The sequence below is a fragment of the Leptodactylus fuscus genome, chromosome 10, assembly GCF_031893055.1.
Source record: "Leptodactylus fuscus isolate aLepFus1 chromosome 10, aLepFus1.hap2, whole genome shotgun sequence".
Taxonomy (NCBI): Eukaryota; Metazoa; Chordata; class Amphibia; order Anura; family Leptodactylidae; genus Leptodactylus; species Leptodactylus fuscus.
In genome coordinates, this window is record NC_134274.1 from 2,342,568 (window position 1) to 2,358,368 (window position 15,801).

The 15,801-nt window shown below is 48.5% G+C and overlaps 1 protein-coding gene across 1 annotated transcript; it reads left to right on the forward strand.

Moving 5' to 3' along the window:
• Positions 1 to 1,425: 1,425 nt before the first annotated feature.
• ZDHHC6 (zDHHC palmitoyltransferase 6) lies at positions 1,426 to 15,636 on the forward strand. Its single transcript, XM_075288044.1, has 11 exons — positions 1,426 to 1,509; positions 5,368 to 5,740; positions 6,710 to 6,801; positions 6,876 to 7,035; positions 7,415 to 7,576; positions 9,149 to 9,202; positions 9,882 to 10,049; positions 10,771 to 10,812; positions 12,543 to 12,688; positions 12,767 to 12,813; positions 12,974 to 15,636. Exons 2-11 carry the CDS (start codon positions 5,474 to 5,476, stop codon positions 13,072 to 13,074), a joined length of 1,239 nt encoding a protein of 412 aa, XP_075144145.1. The 5' UTR covers positions 1,426 to 1,509; positions 5,368 to 5,473; the 3' UTR covers positions 13,075 to 15,636.
• The last annotated feature ends 165 nt before the right edge of the window (positions 15,637 to 15,801 follow it).

A 15,801-nucleotide genomic window follows, 5' to 3' on the forward strand; every position in this document is an offset into this window, starting at 1 on the left:
TGACACTGTAATGGAGGTCTGTAGGTGACACTGTAATGGGGGTCTATCAGTGAGGTGACACTGTAATGGAGGTCTGTAGGTGACACTGTAATGGAGGTCTATCAGTGAGGTGACACTGTAATGGAGGTCTATCAGTGAGGTGACACTGTAATGGGGGTCTATCAGTGAGGTGACACTGTAATGGAGGTCTATCAGTGAGGTGACACTGTAATGGGGGTCTATCAGTGAGGTGACACTGTAATGGAGGTCTATCAGTGAGGTGACACTGTAATGGGGGTCTATCAGTGAGGTGACACTGTAATGGGGGTCTATCAGTGAGGTGACACTGTAATGGGGGTCTATCAGTGAGGTGACACTGTAATGGAGGTCTATCAGTGAGGTGACACTGTAATGGGGTCTATCAGTGAGGTGACACTGTAATGGAGGTCTATCAGTGAGGTGACACTGTAATGGGGGTCTATCAGTGAGGTGACACTGTAATGGAGGTCTATCAGTGAGGTGACACTGTAATGGGGGTCTATCAGTGAGGTGACACTGTAATGGGGGTCTATCAGTGAGGTGACACTGTAATGGGGGTCTATCAGTGAGGTGACACTGTAATGGAGGTCTATCAGTGAGATGACACTGTAATGGGGGTCTATCAGTGAGGTGACACTGTAATGGAGGTCTATCAGTGAGGTGACACTGTAATGGGGGTCTATCAGTGAGGTGACACTGTAATGGGGGTCTATCAGTGAGGTGACACTGTAATGGGGGTCTATCAGTGAGGTGACACTGTAATGGAGGTCTATCAGTGAGGTGACACTGTAATGGGGGTCTATCAGTGAGGTGACACTGTAATGGAGGTCTATCAGTGAGGTGACACTGTAATGGAGGTCTGTAGGTGACACTGTAATGGGGGTCTATCAGTGAGGTGACACTGTAATGGGGGTCTATCAGTGAGGTGACACTGTAATGGAGGTCTATCAGTGAGGTGACACTGTAATGGAGGTCTGTAGGTGACACTGTAATGGGGGTCTATCAGTGAGGTGACACTGTAATGGGGGTCTATCAGTGAGGTGACACTGTAATGGGGGTCTATCAGTGAGGTGACACTGTAATGGAGGTCTATCAGTGAGGTGACACTGTAATGGAGGTCTGTAGGTGACACTGTAATGGGGGTCTATCAGTGAGGTGACACTGTAATGGGGGTCTATCAGTGAGGTGACACTGTAATAGAGGTCTGTAGGTGACACTGTTTTGGGGGGACATTAGCAGGCGCACCACGACACCCTCCTCCCCCACAGACCCCTTTGCCCCGGGTTCACCCTGATTCCGCCAGTGCTGGGGGCGGGGCAGGAGGAGGGGCCGGGCTGAGGCGGAACCAATCAGCGGAGGGCTGGAGTTGCTGGGGCTTTGTTTCGGGCGGGGCAACATTAGAGGAGACACAACCCGGAAGTGTGTCCTGTCCTGAGAGCAGAGCCGGAGCGGTGTGGAGAATGGGAGCTGTCCCCCGCGGGGTGCTATGAGGTAATGCTGGGGGCTCGGGCCGGGCGGGGTATTCTGGGGAATGGAGTGTGTCCTGTGTCAGTCTCCTCCTTTGTGTAGTTCACATTAGCAGACATACCGCACGGTATCCTCTGTAGCGTCTTCTCAGAGGTCACCCAGCTTTCCCACTGCTCTCCCCGGTATATAGTATATCTGCCTCTGCCCTGCAGGATCCCGGAGAAGGCGTACTGGGCAGCACCCAGCTTTCCCACTCTCCTGACTGGCAGCTCTCCTGCATACACTATACATCCCTTACTTATAATGTGGCTGGGGTGCCCTGCAGGATCCTGGAGAAGTTGGGTGACTGCTGTCCTTATTATACACTATGGTGAGCACAGAAATGTCAGCCATACTGGTCCTGTCACCTATGTAATATCAGCCATACTGGTCCTGTCAGCCATACTGGTCCTGTCACCTATATAATATCAGCGATACTGGTCCTGTCACTTATGTAATATCAGCCATACTGGTCCTGTCAGCCATACTGGTCCTGTCACCTATATGATATCAGCGATACTGGTCCTGTCACTTATGTAATATCAGCCATACTGGTCCTGTCAGCCATACTGGTCCTGTCACCTATATGATGTCAGCCATACTGGTCCTGTCACCTATGTAATATCAGCCATACTGGTCCTGTCAGCCATACTGGTCCTGTCACCTATATGATGTCAGCTATACTGGTCCTGTCACCTATGTAATATCAGCCATACTGGTCCTGTCACCTATATGATGTCAGCCATACTGGTCCTGTCACCTCTGTAATATCAGCCATACTGGTCCTGTCACCTCTGTAATATCAGCCATACTGGTCCTGTCACCTCTGTAATGTCAGCTATACTGGTCCTGTCACCTCTGTAATGTCAGCCATACTGGTCCTGTCACCTCTGTAATGTCAGCTATACTGGTCCTGTCACCTATGTAATATCAGCCATACTGGTCCTGTCACCTCTGTAATGTCAGCTATACTGGTCCTGTCACCTCTGCAATGTCAGCCATACTGGTCCTGTCACCTCTGTAATGTCAGCTATACTGGTCCTGTCACCTCTGCAATGTCAGCCATACTGGTCCTGTCACCTCTGTAATGTCAGCTATACTGGTCCTGTCACCTATGTAATATCAGCCATACTGGTCCTGTCACCTCTGTAATGTCAGCCATACTGGTCCTGTCACCTCTGTAATGTCAGCTATACTGGTCCTGTCACCTCTGCAATGTCAGCCATACTGGTCCTGTCACCTATGTAATATCAGCCATACTGGTCCTGTCACCTCTGTAATGTCAGCCATACTGGTCCTGTCACCTCTGTAATATCAGCCATACTGGTCCTGTCACCTATGTAATATCAGCCATACTGGTCCTGTCACCTATATGATGTCAGCCATACTGGTCCTGTCACCTATGTAATATCAGCCATACTGGTCCTGTCACCTATATGATGTCAGCCATACTGGTCCTGTCACCTCTGTAATGTCAGCTATACTGGTCCTGTCACCTATATGATGTCAGCCATACTGGTCCTGTCACCTATGTAATATCAGCCATACTGGTCCTGTCACCTATATAATGTATGCCATACTGGTCCTGTCACCTCTGTAATGTCAGCTATACTGGTCCTGTCACCTCTGTAATATCAGCCATACTGGTCCTGTCACCTATATGATGTCAGCCATACTGGTCCTGTCACCTATATAATGTATGCCATACTGGTCCTGTCACATACTGTATATGATGTCAGCCATACTGGCCAGTCCTGTCACTTATGTAATATCAGCGATACTGGTACCGTTACCTATATGATGTCAGCGATACTGGTCCTGTCACCTATATGATGTCAGCCATACTGATCCTGTCACCCATGTAATATTCATACTGGTTGTCACCCAGCTTTCCCAGGTTACCGAGCGGCACATCGGTCTATGTGTCATTTAGGGCTTTTTTCACAGCATTACTTAGCGTAACCATCTCCTATATGAGCTGTAATGTCAGACATATTGTGATCACTCAGCTTTCCCACACTTCTGAAAGGCAAATCTGCTCTGCTGTTTGTCAGTAAAGAGGATGTGACATTGTTCGGGTCCTGACCTGCGGCCGATCTTGTCACAAATTCCTGGTGTCGCCGGTTCACACTGGTGTTTGCTCATCTCCTTCCAGGATTAAATACAAGCAGGTCAATATCAGTATAAAATCAGCGGACCCAAGTATAGTCCATGGGGTCTGCGGGGTTTCTGCGGGGGTCCACTGGGGTCTGTGGGGTCCGCGGGGCTTCTGTGGGTCACCGCTCTTTTAAGCAGACAGGATTTCCGTCTTTTGAGTCCCCATGTGAACCTGAGTGACTGAGACCTGAATGCTAGTGTGAACCAGGCCTGATTCTGCAGCACAGTCCTCCGGTGGGGGCTCATTATAAATAATATTAAATATATTTGTGCACCGGGCAGTTGTGGGGGCTGTGACTGTCTGTCCTCCTGTTGCTCCTCCTGTCGTGCACAGATTCCAGGCTCTCCTGGCGGCCAGGGTGTGGTTATTTTCCTTGTGCCAGTAGTTGTGGTTGTAGCTTGTCGGCCGCCTCTGTGCCCATAGAAATGTCATTGTGTGTCAGTGCAGAACGCTGGAAACTGGCAGCAACAGTAATAGTGTATGTGTTATATACCTGCTGATAGTGCCAGTGGGGATTGTTATATAGTCTAACAAGTCCTGATCACCCAGTGGAGCTTTTGACTTGCGGACAACTCAAGGACGAGTTTTTTGCTTACGAGAAAACAAATCCCTAAGAAGAAAAGATGAGAAAACTCAACACACCCGCTTGTTCCATTTCCTGGAAACTGAACACTCCCCAATTATCTGATGACATCACCAGGGTGTGCAGCACAATATTATACTACTATGTATGTGAGTGTACAGGACTGACACTGTAAATACAGATAATGGGAACACCTATGTACTGCCGGCATGTCAGCGTGTCACTGGGTGAATGTTACACTGCATTCAGTAATGTCACACAGTTTTATTGCAAAGAAGAAAAAAATTGTCTCAGCCCGTATTACAAAAATGATAAATGTCTCTTACTGTTTATGCAGGAGTAGTAGGTGCTTGTAGTCATCTGGATGCCCGGGACGTCATGTCCGGCACAAACACAATAGAAGCAGCAAATTGAAGTAGTCTCAGCACGCCGGATGATTCGTTTTTTTTAAAAAAAATTCCCAAATTTTATTGTGGAGACATGCTCCAAGTTAAAAATATTTATATATTGTTCTTGGAAAAGCAACAGGTGGATATGTCCTTGTGCAGACGGGACAGAGGGACGAGTAAGCCTATGCGTTTCGGGGATATGACCCCTTAGTCATGGCTTAGTCTGCAAGTATGTGCTTATCGCATATATACACTTTTAGTATATATATATATATATATATATATATATATATATATATATATATACGATAAGCACATATCGCATAATCGCATATATACACTTTTAGTGTGTATATATATATATATATATATATATATATATATATATATACGATAAGCACATACTTGCAGACTAAGCCATGACTAAGGGGTCATATCCCCGAAACGCATAGGCTTACTCGTCCCTCTGTCCCGTCTGCACAAGGACATATCCACCTGTTGCTTTTCCAAGAACAATATATAAATATTTTTAACTTGGAGCATGTCTCCACAATAAAATTTGGGAATTTTTTTTAAAAAAAACGAATCATCCGGCGTGCTGAGACTACTTCAATTTGCTACACAGTTTTATTCCCTGAGTTTCATCCTGTATTATACTCCAGAGCTGCGCTCACTATTCTGTCAGCTCCTGTGACCTTTCCTTTGTCCTGCAGGTGGGTCGCCGCTCTCTTGAGTATGGACGTGCAGCGCGGTGATCTGAGGACGGCAGGACTCGGGCGGCATTTCTCGGATTAGACGCCTCTTCTACCTCAGGAAGCCATGGCTAAGCTGGACTGGTTTATCAGTTTTGAGAACTTGCGGGAGCTGAGGAGACTGTGTCACTGGGGGCCCCTCATCGCTCTGGGGGTCATTATCATCTGCTCCATAGTGGCCGTCCTGGACTCTGTCCTCTGGTATTGGCCCCTGGATTCCCCCGGGGGCAGTCTTAATTTTCTCACACTCATTAACTGGACTGTTATGATTCTATACAATTACTTCAATGCAATGTTCATCGGCCCTGGATTTGTTCCTCTGGGATGGAAACCGGTAAGAACCTTTTCCTGATTCTAGTGACCTCCCGTCATCTGCTGGTATAGAGGTCACAGCCAGGCATGCCTCCATATACAGGTGCAGGGCTGTAACCAAAGGTGTACGGGCCCTGATGCAAATCCCATCTTTCCCATCCCTGGTCACACACAGCCATCGTGGTCACGTTTATGCCACAACCTCCCCCTCCTTGCTATGCTGCTGACATCTGTTATTTATACCAATGCTTTCCTCCTTTCTGACAGTGGAAGGCTGTGTATCATAAATCTCCAGAGGACGGGGGAAATACATGGACAATGTAGAGACTGCCAGCCCTTAAAGGGAATGAGAGAGGACATAATAGTGTGACCTGCCCTAGTGTGGGGTAATGGCTTCTAGTCCTGGTCACAGCCGTGGCCACCGTGTGCCCTATATTTACCCCGGTGTACAGGTGTATGAGGAGGTTTGACCTATGACATACGGGCATAATATTCCCTGAGTGTAGCCTTGTTGGTGACTCTTTATTGGCCGTCTCTCCTCGCCCTTCATTTTATGATGCAGCCGCATTACAGACCGGACGGATTAGTTTCTACGCTCATAAATGAAGCCATTAATGTGAAGTCAGATCTCTGCCCCTCCCCTTTATAGAGGCTCCGCCCCTCCATCTATGGTCGTTTCTAATCTCCGGTATTTTACGTCATGTTCATGAGTCGTCTTGACTTAGCAATGCTGCAGTATAAAGCAAGAAGAGTAGGTGGAACCGGCACCCAGAGCTGACGACAGGGGGATTGCAGTTGATCTGTAACAGAGAAATTGAGGTTACTAATGTTAGATGTGTCCTTATGGTGCAAAGCTGTAGTGCAAAGCATGGAGGTGGTAGAGAGCGGCAGCTTGAGAACTTGATGGGACTGATGGTCCTCCAGGGGTTAATTTATTATACTTTGGTGTTCTGGATTTTGCTATTTCTTCTTGTGTTTCATGCGTCTGCAGGAGAACGCTCAGGACTGCAGGTTTCTTCAGTATTGTAAGGTGTGCGAGGGGTACAAGGCGCCGCGCTCCCACCACTGCCGCAAGTGCAACAGGTAGGAGAATGTGAGGGGGGGGGTCACATGACTTGTGGCCAGTGCTCCTGAGTTGTTGCTTTCCCGTCTTCCAGGTGTGTGATGAAGATGGATCACCACTGCCCCTGGATCAACAACTGCTGCGGCCATCGCAACCACTCGTCCTTCACGCTGTTCCTGCTGCTGGCGCCTCTCGGCTGTATCCACGCTTCCTACATCTTTATCATGACCATGTACACACAGCTGTACAACAGGGTGAGTCTTCTCCGGGTCTGTAACGTCGTTCCTGCAGATATTTTAAGGTGTTTGGCTCTGCAGATGAATGACCCATCTTTAGGATAAGTTACCAGTATGTGATTGGTGGGCGTCCAACACCCGGGACCTCCACTGATCAGGCTGCGGTGCTCATGACTGGTGCGGAGTCTAAGTGACAAGGGCTGAGCTGCAGTACCAAGCACAGCCACTATGCAATGTACAGCGCTGTGCTTGGTATTCAGTGCTCGCCTGAACCTTGCGGCCTCTATAACCAGATCTCAGACCCCCATTAATCCCATATTAATCACTTATCCCCTGGAAAAGCCCTTTAATTACCTTGACCCGAGCATTTAACCTTTTCATTTCCTCCTCCCTTCAGATCTCTTTTGGGTGGAATTCTGTGAAGATCGACATGAGCCTGACGCGGCGGGAGCCGGCTCCCATCATCCCCTTTGGGATTTCTGCCTTTGCAGTTACTCTCTTTGCCTTAGGACTGGCCCTGGGTACGACTATCGCTGTGGGCATGCTCTTCTGTATTCAGGTAAGTTCACACTGTGCCCCCTGTAACCTGCGTATTGGTTTTCCTAGGCTTACACATCGATGACGATTATTTTTAGGATGGGTCATTGAGTAACACCTGCCAAAAAACCCTATAATGCTCCAAAATCTTTCCCATACACATAAGAGCAAAGTCGTCCGAACCCACCTACCCCTACTCAGAGGCTGAGAAGCAATAACCCTTTCCTTCACGTGCCGTACATTGTCTGTCCTAGAGGACTTTGTTAGGGTAACCCATCAACGCCCAACTAACCCGAAACCCAAATCTCTGCACAATCTATAGGGGCATAGTTTTTATTGACCCTGACAAAGGGTTAAAGGGACTTATATATTGATTCTTTAGGATTGGTCAATCATATGTGATTGGTGGGAGTCTGGTCTGTCGGGCACCCAGCACCCCTGCTGATCAGCAGTTTGTAGAGAGCACAGCAGCAGCTCAGTCCTATTCAAGTGAAAGGGGCAGAGGCTGCAAAGCACAATAGAACGCTAGATCCCCTATAACCAGCTGATCAGAGGGGATCCCGGCCGTGAGACCCCACCGATCACATATTGATCTTCAGTACATTAGTCCTGGAAACTTCTCTGAGTAATGGACTTTGCTGGCGCTGACTTGCACTACATGGAAATTTCCGGCACACCATCGATGGCCCTGCCCCTCCTGCCTAACCACACCCACTTTTGAAAATTGAGGGGGACAAACAATAAGTCCAAAATTTGACCCCAAATATGGAATTGGTGTAAATAGTTTGATAAATCTGCCCTTTGTGTTTTCGTTCCTCACTAGATCTGACACTTAATACTTGTCCAGCGCTAATGTCTCGTAGCTGAAGGTTTGTTACAATTGTATCCAGTCTAGACAATCAGAACAGCCTGCATTCTGCTGATACATTGTAACAAACGTTCAGGACAGGAGGAAGGTCTGCTGATGATATATGGTCCAGGGAGGATTGTCTACACTGGATACAATTGTAACAAACCCTCAGCTGACAGAAGTCTTCGCTCTCTACCTTCTCTCAGTCTTGGAGATGTTCACATTGTCTGACAGCAGACGGAGGTTTTGGTTGTGGCCAGTAATGACCTTTATTTACGTGCTCCTGGGTTATTCTGAGCCTTGTTGTCCTCCTCCTGCGTCTCATAGATGCTCTTTATCTTTTTCTTTCTCCCTGTCCACACAATAGTGTAACAAAGCCGGTGCCATCAGATCTCATTACAAGGAGGCGGCGGGATCCCGCTGCCGCCACGCTCCTTATTATGTGCCGGTGCTGTTTTGTGCTCGGCCATTGATGTCTTTATTGCAGAGTAATTGATTTCACTCAGCCAGTTAAATGATATACAAAAGCGCGGAGCCCACGCTGAGAAGATCACGCGCGGCCCTCACAAAGCCCCCCCCACCTGTACTGAAGGCATCGCGCTCGCCCAGGGTGCGCATTGTGCAAGGGCCGCTGATTGACGCCCGATCAAAACACTCATTGTACCGTCCTATGAAAAATAAAATGTATTTGTGCTGCCGGCGGCGCGGCCTCATTCTGATGCATTATTTCTTGTGTCTTTTAAGATGAAAGTGATCCTGAGGAATAAAACCTCCATTGAATCGTGGATCGAAGAGAAGGTACGGCCGTCACATTAACACGCTGCCCGCCCCGCCACAATAGCTCACACGACGGGGGCGTTGTCGCAGTTTTTGGGGGCGCAGAGAACAATGATCGAACTATTGTCAGCAACAGTTCTGTTTGGCAAGTTTCGCTGCGCTAGGGTTTGTTGGCTGTGGTGATGAATGGGTTAATGGCAGTCGTAAAGCTGGGGACGGTATAGAAGGGCGCCCCAATATATACTGACCGCTCTCGCTGCAGGGCCCAGGGGTCGGGCCCCAAATAATCAGTAGCCGAAAAGAAAACCCCGTTAATTTATAATCGGAGATCCAAGCACTGACTTTGCTTGTACTGACACAATGGAGAAACAGCTGCAGTGTAAAGCAGAAGGGAAAGACAGGGATCTCAGACACCAATCGACAAAGGAGTCGCTGATCTCAAGTGTGCGGTGATGGAGCTGAGCTGCACAGTAAAGTACAGGGGACAGGATGATTGCACCAGATTCCTCCGTCCTCTCCCTTCCTGACAGTCTATACTAAGTGTATATGGAGTGCAAGAGCAATTTGAAGAAAGAATCCATGTAGCAGAGCCGTCATGGTGGCCACAGTAATAAGAACGCCATGGTGGGGACATAAGAGGGGGGACTGTGATCGATTCTGCATACGCTGCGCCCCGCTATTACCTCTCCTCTCTTTCCAGGCCAAGGACCGCATTCAATATTACCAGACTGGAGAGACCTTCATCTTCCCCTACGACCTGGGCAGCAGGTGGAGGAACTTCCGGCAGGTCTTCACCGGGTCAGGGTCACCGGAGGGGGATGGAATAGAGTGGCAAGTCCGCGAAGGATGTCATAGGTACACTCTGACGGTAAGAACTGGAGGTGGCGGAACTATAAGACATCGACTTTACAACTATAGAAGACGCCGTGATCGGCGGCAGGAAGTTTTCTGCTGACGGGGCCTGGGTTACACGAGCAGTCAGGTGTGGGGATAGATCCTAAAGTGTTCCTGCCTGCAGCCACCACTAGGGGGGGTTCAGGAGCTCGCTGCATACAAATGAAAGGGGTTTTCCAGACAGACAGAAATTGGGGGCATTTGGGCTCAAAATTGTTTACGAAATGAAACCCCATAAGTCACCTCGCCGCCCCCTGTGCTGCTGCTGCTGCATTGTTTCCTGCACCCCTGGTGGCCTCTACTTCAGGACAGCAGGAGATGCTCCTTTGGGTGTGGCAGGCAGTATAGACCAGCGGAGGACACCGGCAGCTGCAGCAGTGCCGTCACTTTAGGTTCTGTTTTTATTTTTAACCCATTTTTAGCCACTGATTCATGTCGGTCTACCATAGTAATAAATCTATAGTAACAAGTCTACTGAAAGCTCCTGAGCTCCCCCTAGTGGTGGCTGCAGGAGGAAAAATAATTGTATTTTATAACTCTGTTTATGCCGGGGATTTAGAGCTGTGTGTGAGAAAAACTCTGACTCCTATAATTAGTCAAAAGACAATTTTGGACCTAAACCCGCCGTGTTCCTGCCTATGTACAGCAATGTACTAACGTACTGGACTTACCTCTTATGTGTATTGTCTCATCAGGTGGAGCAGCTGAAGCAGAAAGCAGACAAGCGGGTGCGCAGTGTGAGTATACCCACCTCTCATCTGTATACCCTGAGTATACCCACCTCTCATCTGTATACCCTGAGTATACCCACCTCTCGTCTGTAATACCCTGAGTATACCCACCTCCCATCTGTATACCCTGAGTATACCCACCTCTCATCTGTATACCCTGAGTATACCCACCTCTCATCTGTATACCCTGAGTATACCCACCTCTCATCTGTATACCCTGAGTATACCCACCTCTCATCTGTATACCCTGAGTATACCCACCTCTCATCTGTATACCCTGAGTATACCCACCTCCCATCTGTATACCCTGAGTATACCCACCTCCCATCTGTATACCCTGAGTATACCCACCTCCCATTTGTATACCCTGAGTATACCCACCTCCCATCTGTATACCCTGAGTATACCCACCTCCCAGCTGTATACCCACCTCTCATCTGTATACCCTGAGTATACCCACCTCTCATCTGTATACCATGAGTATACCCACCTCTCATCTGTATACCCTGAGTATACCCACCTCTCATCTGTATACCCTGAGTATACCCACCTCTCATCTGTATACCCTGAGTATACCCACCTCTCATCTGTATACCCTGAGTATACCCACCTCTCATCTGTATACCCTGAGTATACCCACCTCCCATCTGTATACCCTGAGTATACCCACCTCTCATCTGTATACCCTGAGTATACCCACCTCTCATCTGTATACCCTGAGTATACCCACCTCCCATCTGTATACCCTGAGTATACCCACCTCCCATCTGTATACCCTGAGTATACCCACCTCCCATCTGTATACCCTGAGTATACCCACCTCCCATCTGTATACCCTGAGTATACCCACCTCCCATCTGTATACCCTGAGTATACCCACCTCCCATCTGTATACCCTGAGTATACCCACCTCCCATCTGTATACCCTGAGTATACCCACCTCCCATCTGTATACCCTGAGTATACCCACCTCCCATCTGTATACCCTGAGTATACCCACCTCCCAGCTGTATACCCTGAGTATACCCACCTCCCAGCTGTATACCCTGAGTATACCCACCTCCCAGCTGTATACCCTGAGTATACCCACCTGTATACCCTGAGTATACCCACCTCTCATCTGTATACCCTGAGTATACCCACCTCTCATCTGTATACCCTGAGTATACCCACCTCTCATCTGTATACCCTGAGTATACCCACCTCTCATCTGTATACCCTGAGTATACCCACCTCTCATCTGTATACCCTGAGTATACCCACCTCTCATCTGTATACCCTGAGTATACCCACCTCCCATCTGTATACCCTGAGTATACCCACCTCCCATCTGTATACCCTGAGTATACCCACCTCCCATCTGTATACCCTGAGTATACCCACCTCCCATCTGTATACCCTGAGTATACCCACCTCCCATCTGTATACCCTGAGTATACCCACCTCCCATCTGTATACCCTGAGTATACCCACCTCCCATCTGTATACCCTGAGTATACCCACCTCCCATCTGTATACCCTGAGTATACCCACCTCCCATCTGTATACCCTGAGTATACCCACCTCCCATCTGTATACCCTGAGTATACCCACCTCTCATCTGTATACCCACCTTCCATCTCTATAAGCATAGCAGAGCCTATGCAGAGGAGAAACGTCAGACTGAAGGACCCGTTGTGTCAGTGATGACAGGAGGAGTTACCTGATGGGTGTAATTTCCTTTTGTCCCTATGTAGGTGAGGTACAGAGCGGTGCAGGATTTCAGCGGCGCCTGCTGCCCCCTTACCAAAGGCATCCGAACCTTCTTTACTACACCTTGCACTGAGGAGCCGCGGATGAAGCTGCAGAAAGGAGACCTGGTTTTAGCTACCCGAGGCTTGAAGTGAGTATCTGAGCCACCTCGGCTACATGCACATGTCACGGGATGAGGCGGGAGTTACATGTCTGCTCTGTATTACAGGCACTGGATGTATGGCGACAAGATTTTTGAGGGCGACCTCCCTGCAGGTAAGTCATCATGTCCTATACTCTAGTCACATCCAGAGCTCAGGCTGCACAATCTTATATTAAAATGCAGTGCAACAGGACGAATAGAGCAGGATGTTATGCAGCTCTGGATGTGACTAGAGTAGAGAATCTAATTCCTACATTCTTTTTTTCTTCCCAGACGGGATCCGAGTCCGGGGCTGGTTCCCCAGGAGATGTGTGGTAAAATATGTGTCTGACACAGGGTCCGACCAATCAGATGACGAGAAGAAGACAAGATAGCAAAAAGAAGACATTACTAGTTCCTGCAGATCTTACTGCGGCACTAGCGAGACATGACTAGCTGCAGTTACAGACCCACTCATGATGTAACCTACCTCTTCCATGACCATATTGTGTCTTCAGCCTGTATACACCCACATAGCGTTGTCTCGGGGTTCAGACCTCCAGCGTTTATGGTTTTTAACCCTTCTTTTCCCATGCCGATGACCTTTCCTCGTCCCGTGTGACTCGTTTTCGTTTACACCTATAAGAGCCTGCGTTGCTCCCCGTGACTTGGCTATGTGGGCCATCATCATCCTCATTCCTGTAGGGACGGGCCAGGCGGGATACATTGCTCACTTTCTATTCTCTTTTTTTCCTTTTAGGGTTAATGGTTGTATAATGGAAAGTTTTGCCTCTTTCTCTGTGCTTTGCCATTCTGTAAAGTGAGTTGTCCGGGATCAGGTATTCCTGCGCAGACAGCAGGGGGAGAATAAAAACGTAACCCTACTAACCTGAGTCCTCTCCTCCATCCCTGCTATATACGGCTGATGCTACGGTCACACCTGCGGTGGGATATTCATTGTTAGTGGACATAATGGGGTCTTTCAGGTGCCTGTGACTTTTTCGTCCAGCCATCTTGGCAGACAATGCAACAGAGTCCCAGATGCAGATGTGAACGTAGCCAGAAAGCTGCAATGGTCCCGTCAATGTGATGTCACTGCTTAAAGGAGTGATCCAGTTCCTAATATCAATGGCTTATTCTTAGAATAGGTCATCAATATTAGATCAGGGAGGGTCCAGCAGCCGAGACCCACAAGGTCCACTGTCCTGGGATGGTTAACACTCATAGAGTGCAATTGGGCAGTGCTACAGCATGTAAATAATACCAGGCTGTGGGGTCTCTGCTGTCGGACCCTCACCCTATTCTATGGAGAGGACATTAATATTAGGAATCTCTTTAAGCCGGCGGTGACAACTAATTCAGCCCAGGAGGGGAGGATTCAGGTACGTAATAATGCATTACATAATATATAATCCCAGACAATTCCTTCACCATCCCCGCATTATGTCAGTGAATGGAAACCCTGCCGGCCTGATACCTGTCTCATCCTCCAGCCTGGTCGCCCTGACTTCTGGCCGGAGTCTGTTTGCTGGGACGTGTCCGTGCTTCCACCCTGTATGCTGCTGTATTTAGGAGGAGTGCTCAGACACACAGCACCAGAGGAACATGGCACATTACTGGATTCAGAGAGAAAGACCTAAAAAAAAATCTATGCATGCCCTAATATGGCTCCTTACAACGTGTGCACGAAGCCTCACTGATACAATGTAGCAAACCTTCAGAAGAAGAGCCTGAACTGCATCAAGCTTCGCTTCTGTTCACATCAATGTTGGTTGCTTGCTGTGTTCTGCTCTGTATCGGCAGTGGCAGGTCCCTGACTTGATGGATATCGAAGGCCCATGGCCTGCCCCTATAGTGGGGTCCTGTCATAGGAACAGACAACATAATAGACATGAGATCAGAGCCTCAGCAGTGGTGGGGTGGTGCAGGGTTTAGGGTTTTATGGCCTGTCCCATACACAATACATGGCTGGAAGTGGTTGTGCCCTGTATTGTGACCGGCCGCGGCTACTGCAGCTCAGCTCCCATCGGCCACTACACAGGAGTTGGAGTTGTGTTTAGCCACGTAATGCGTATAGTGCAGACATTGGCAGTGGCCTGGTACAGCGGATACGTGCAGGCTGTCAGATATCCTGCAGTCTAAATCCTGGACAACTTCTTTACCTAAAGCAAGGAATCATTCCATTCACTGACTGCAAGCAGAACTGATATTAGACAGTAGCAGGATTTTGTTATGTAGCAAACCCCTTCTCCATGACCAGGGCCCAGTGATGTAGCGCTGTATAAAGTGCAGCATCTCCCCCGTCATAAACCTCATCAGTGTTTCTAGTATCATGTGACCACATTAGAGATGTTGGCGGCCATATTGAATTGATGTCTAGAAGTACCTCGGACTGCTGTCCCCTTATATTGTGTTTTCTAAAATTTTGCTATGAGTGCCCCCTACATTAGCGGGGAGTCGGATGTAATGACAGTAGCTGCAGTCGCCTTCTGCTATATGTTTAATAATGTAGCGGGGGCAGGGACATGGCAGCAGAGCCTTTACAGTATTCTTTATACCTCCTAATGCTGGAGGCCTAGACATACAGCCTGTGGGACTCTGGCGCAGTCACTTCTCTTGTTTATTAGTGCGAATAGAAAGTTGGCTTCCTTCTCTTTCTGCCCGTCCTGCAAATTGTCATTTGGTTTCCGTTTCACACCAAATATTCCTGTCTCCCGCCGTCCCTTTCCATCCCTCGGTCATATTGGACGATGCCTGTTCTTTTTATCTCCCAATGCTTTGGTCTCCATTCTCTGCTACCCTCAGACCATTGTGGAACTCCAACCCTGGACACGCTCGGACTAGAGGCGGAGCGGAGGCCTTGGCACTAGACACCTGTTTTTTTATCTAGTCGAATCTGAGATGTGTCTTTTTACAAATGTTCTGTATGTCGCTTGGTAATAAAAGACAAAACTATCTGAAGTGTAATCTCACTTGGGGACAGGGGTGGCGCTGTAGTAGGAGCACTGTATAGGGAATAGAAGGGGTGCCCAGATGGACACGCGGGGGGGCAAAAAATAGCAGCAACTCCTCTCCCCTGACCCCGCACCAAGTCTACAAGACCAAAAATGTTGCACAACACC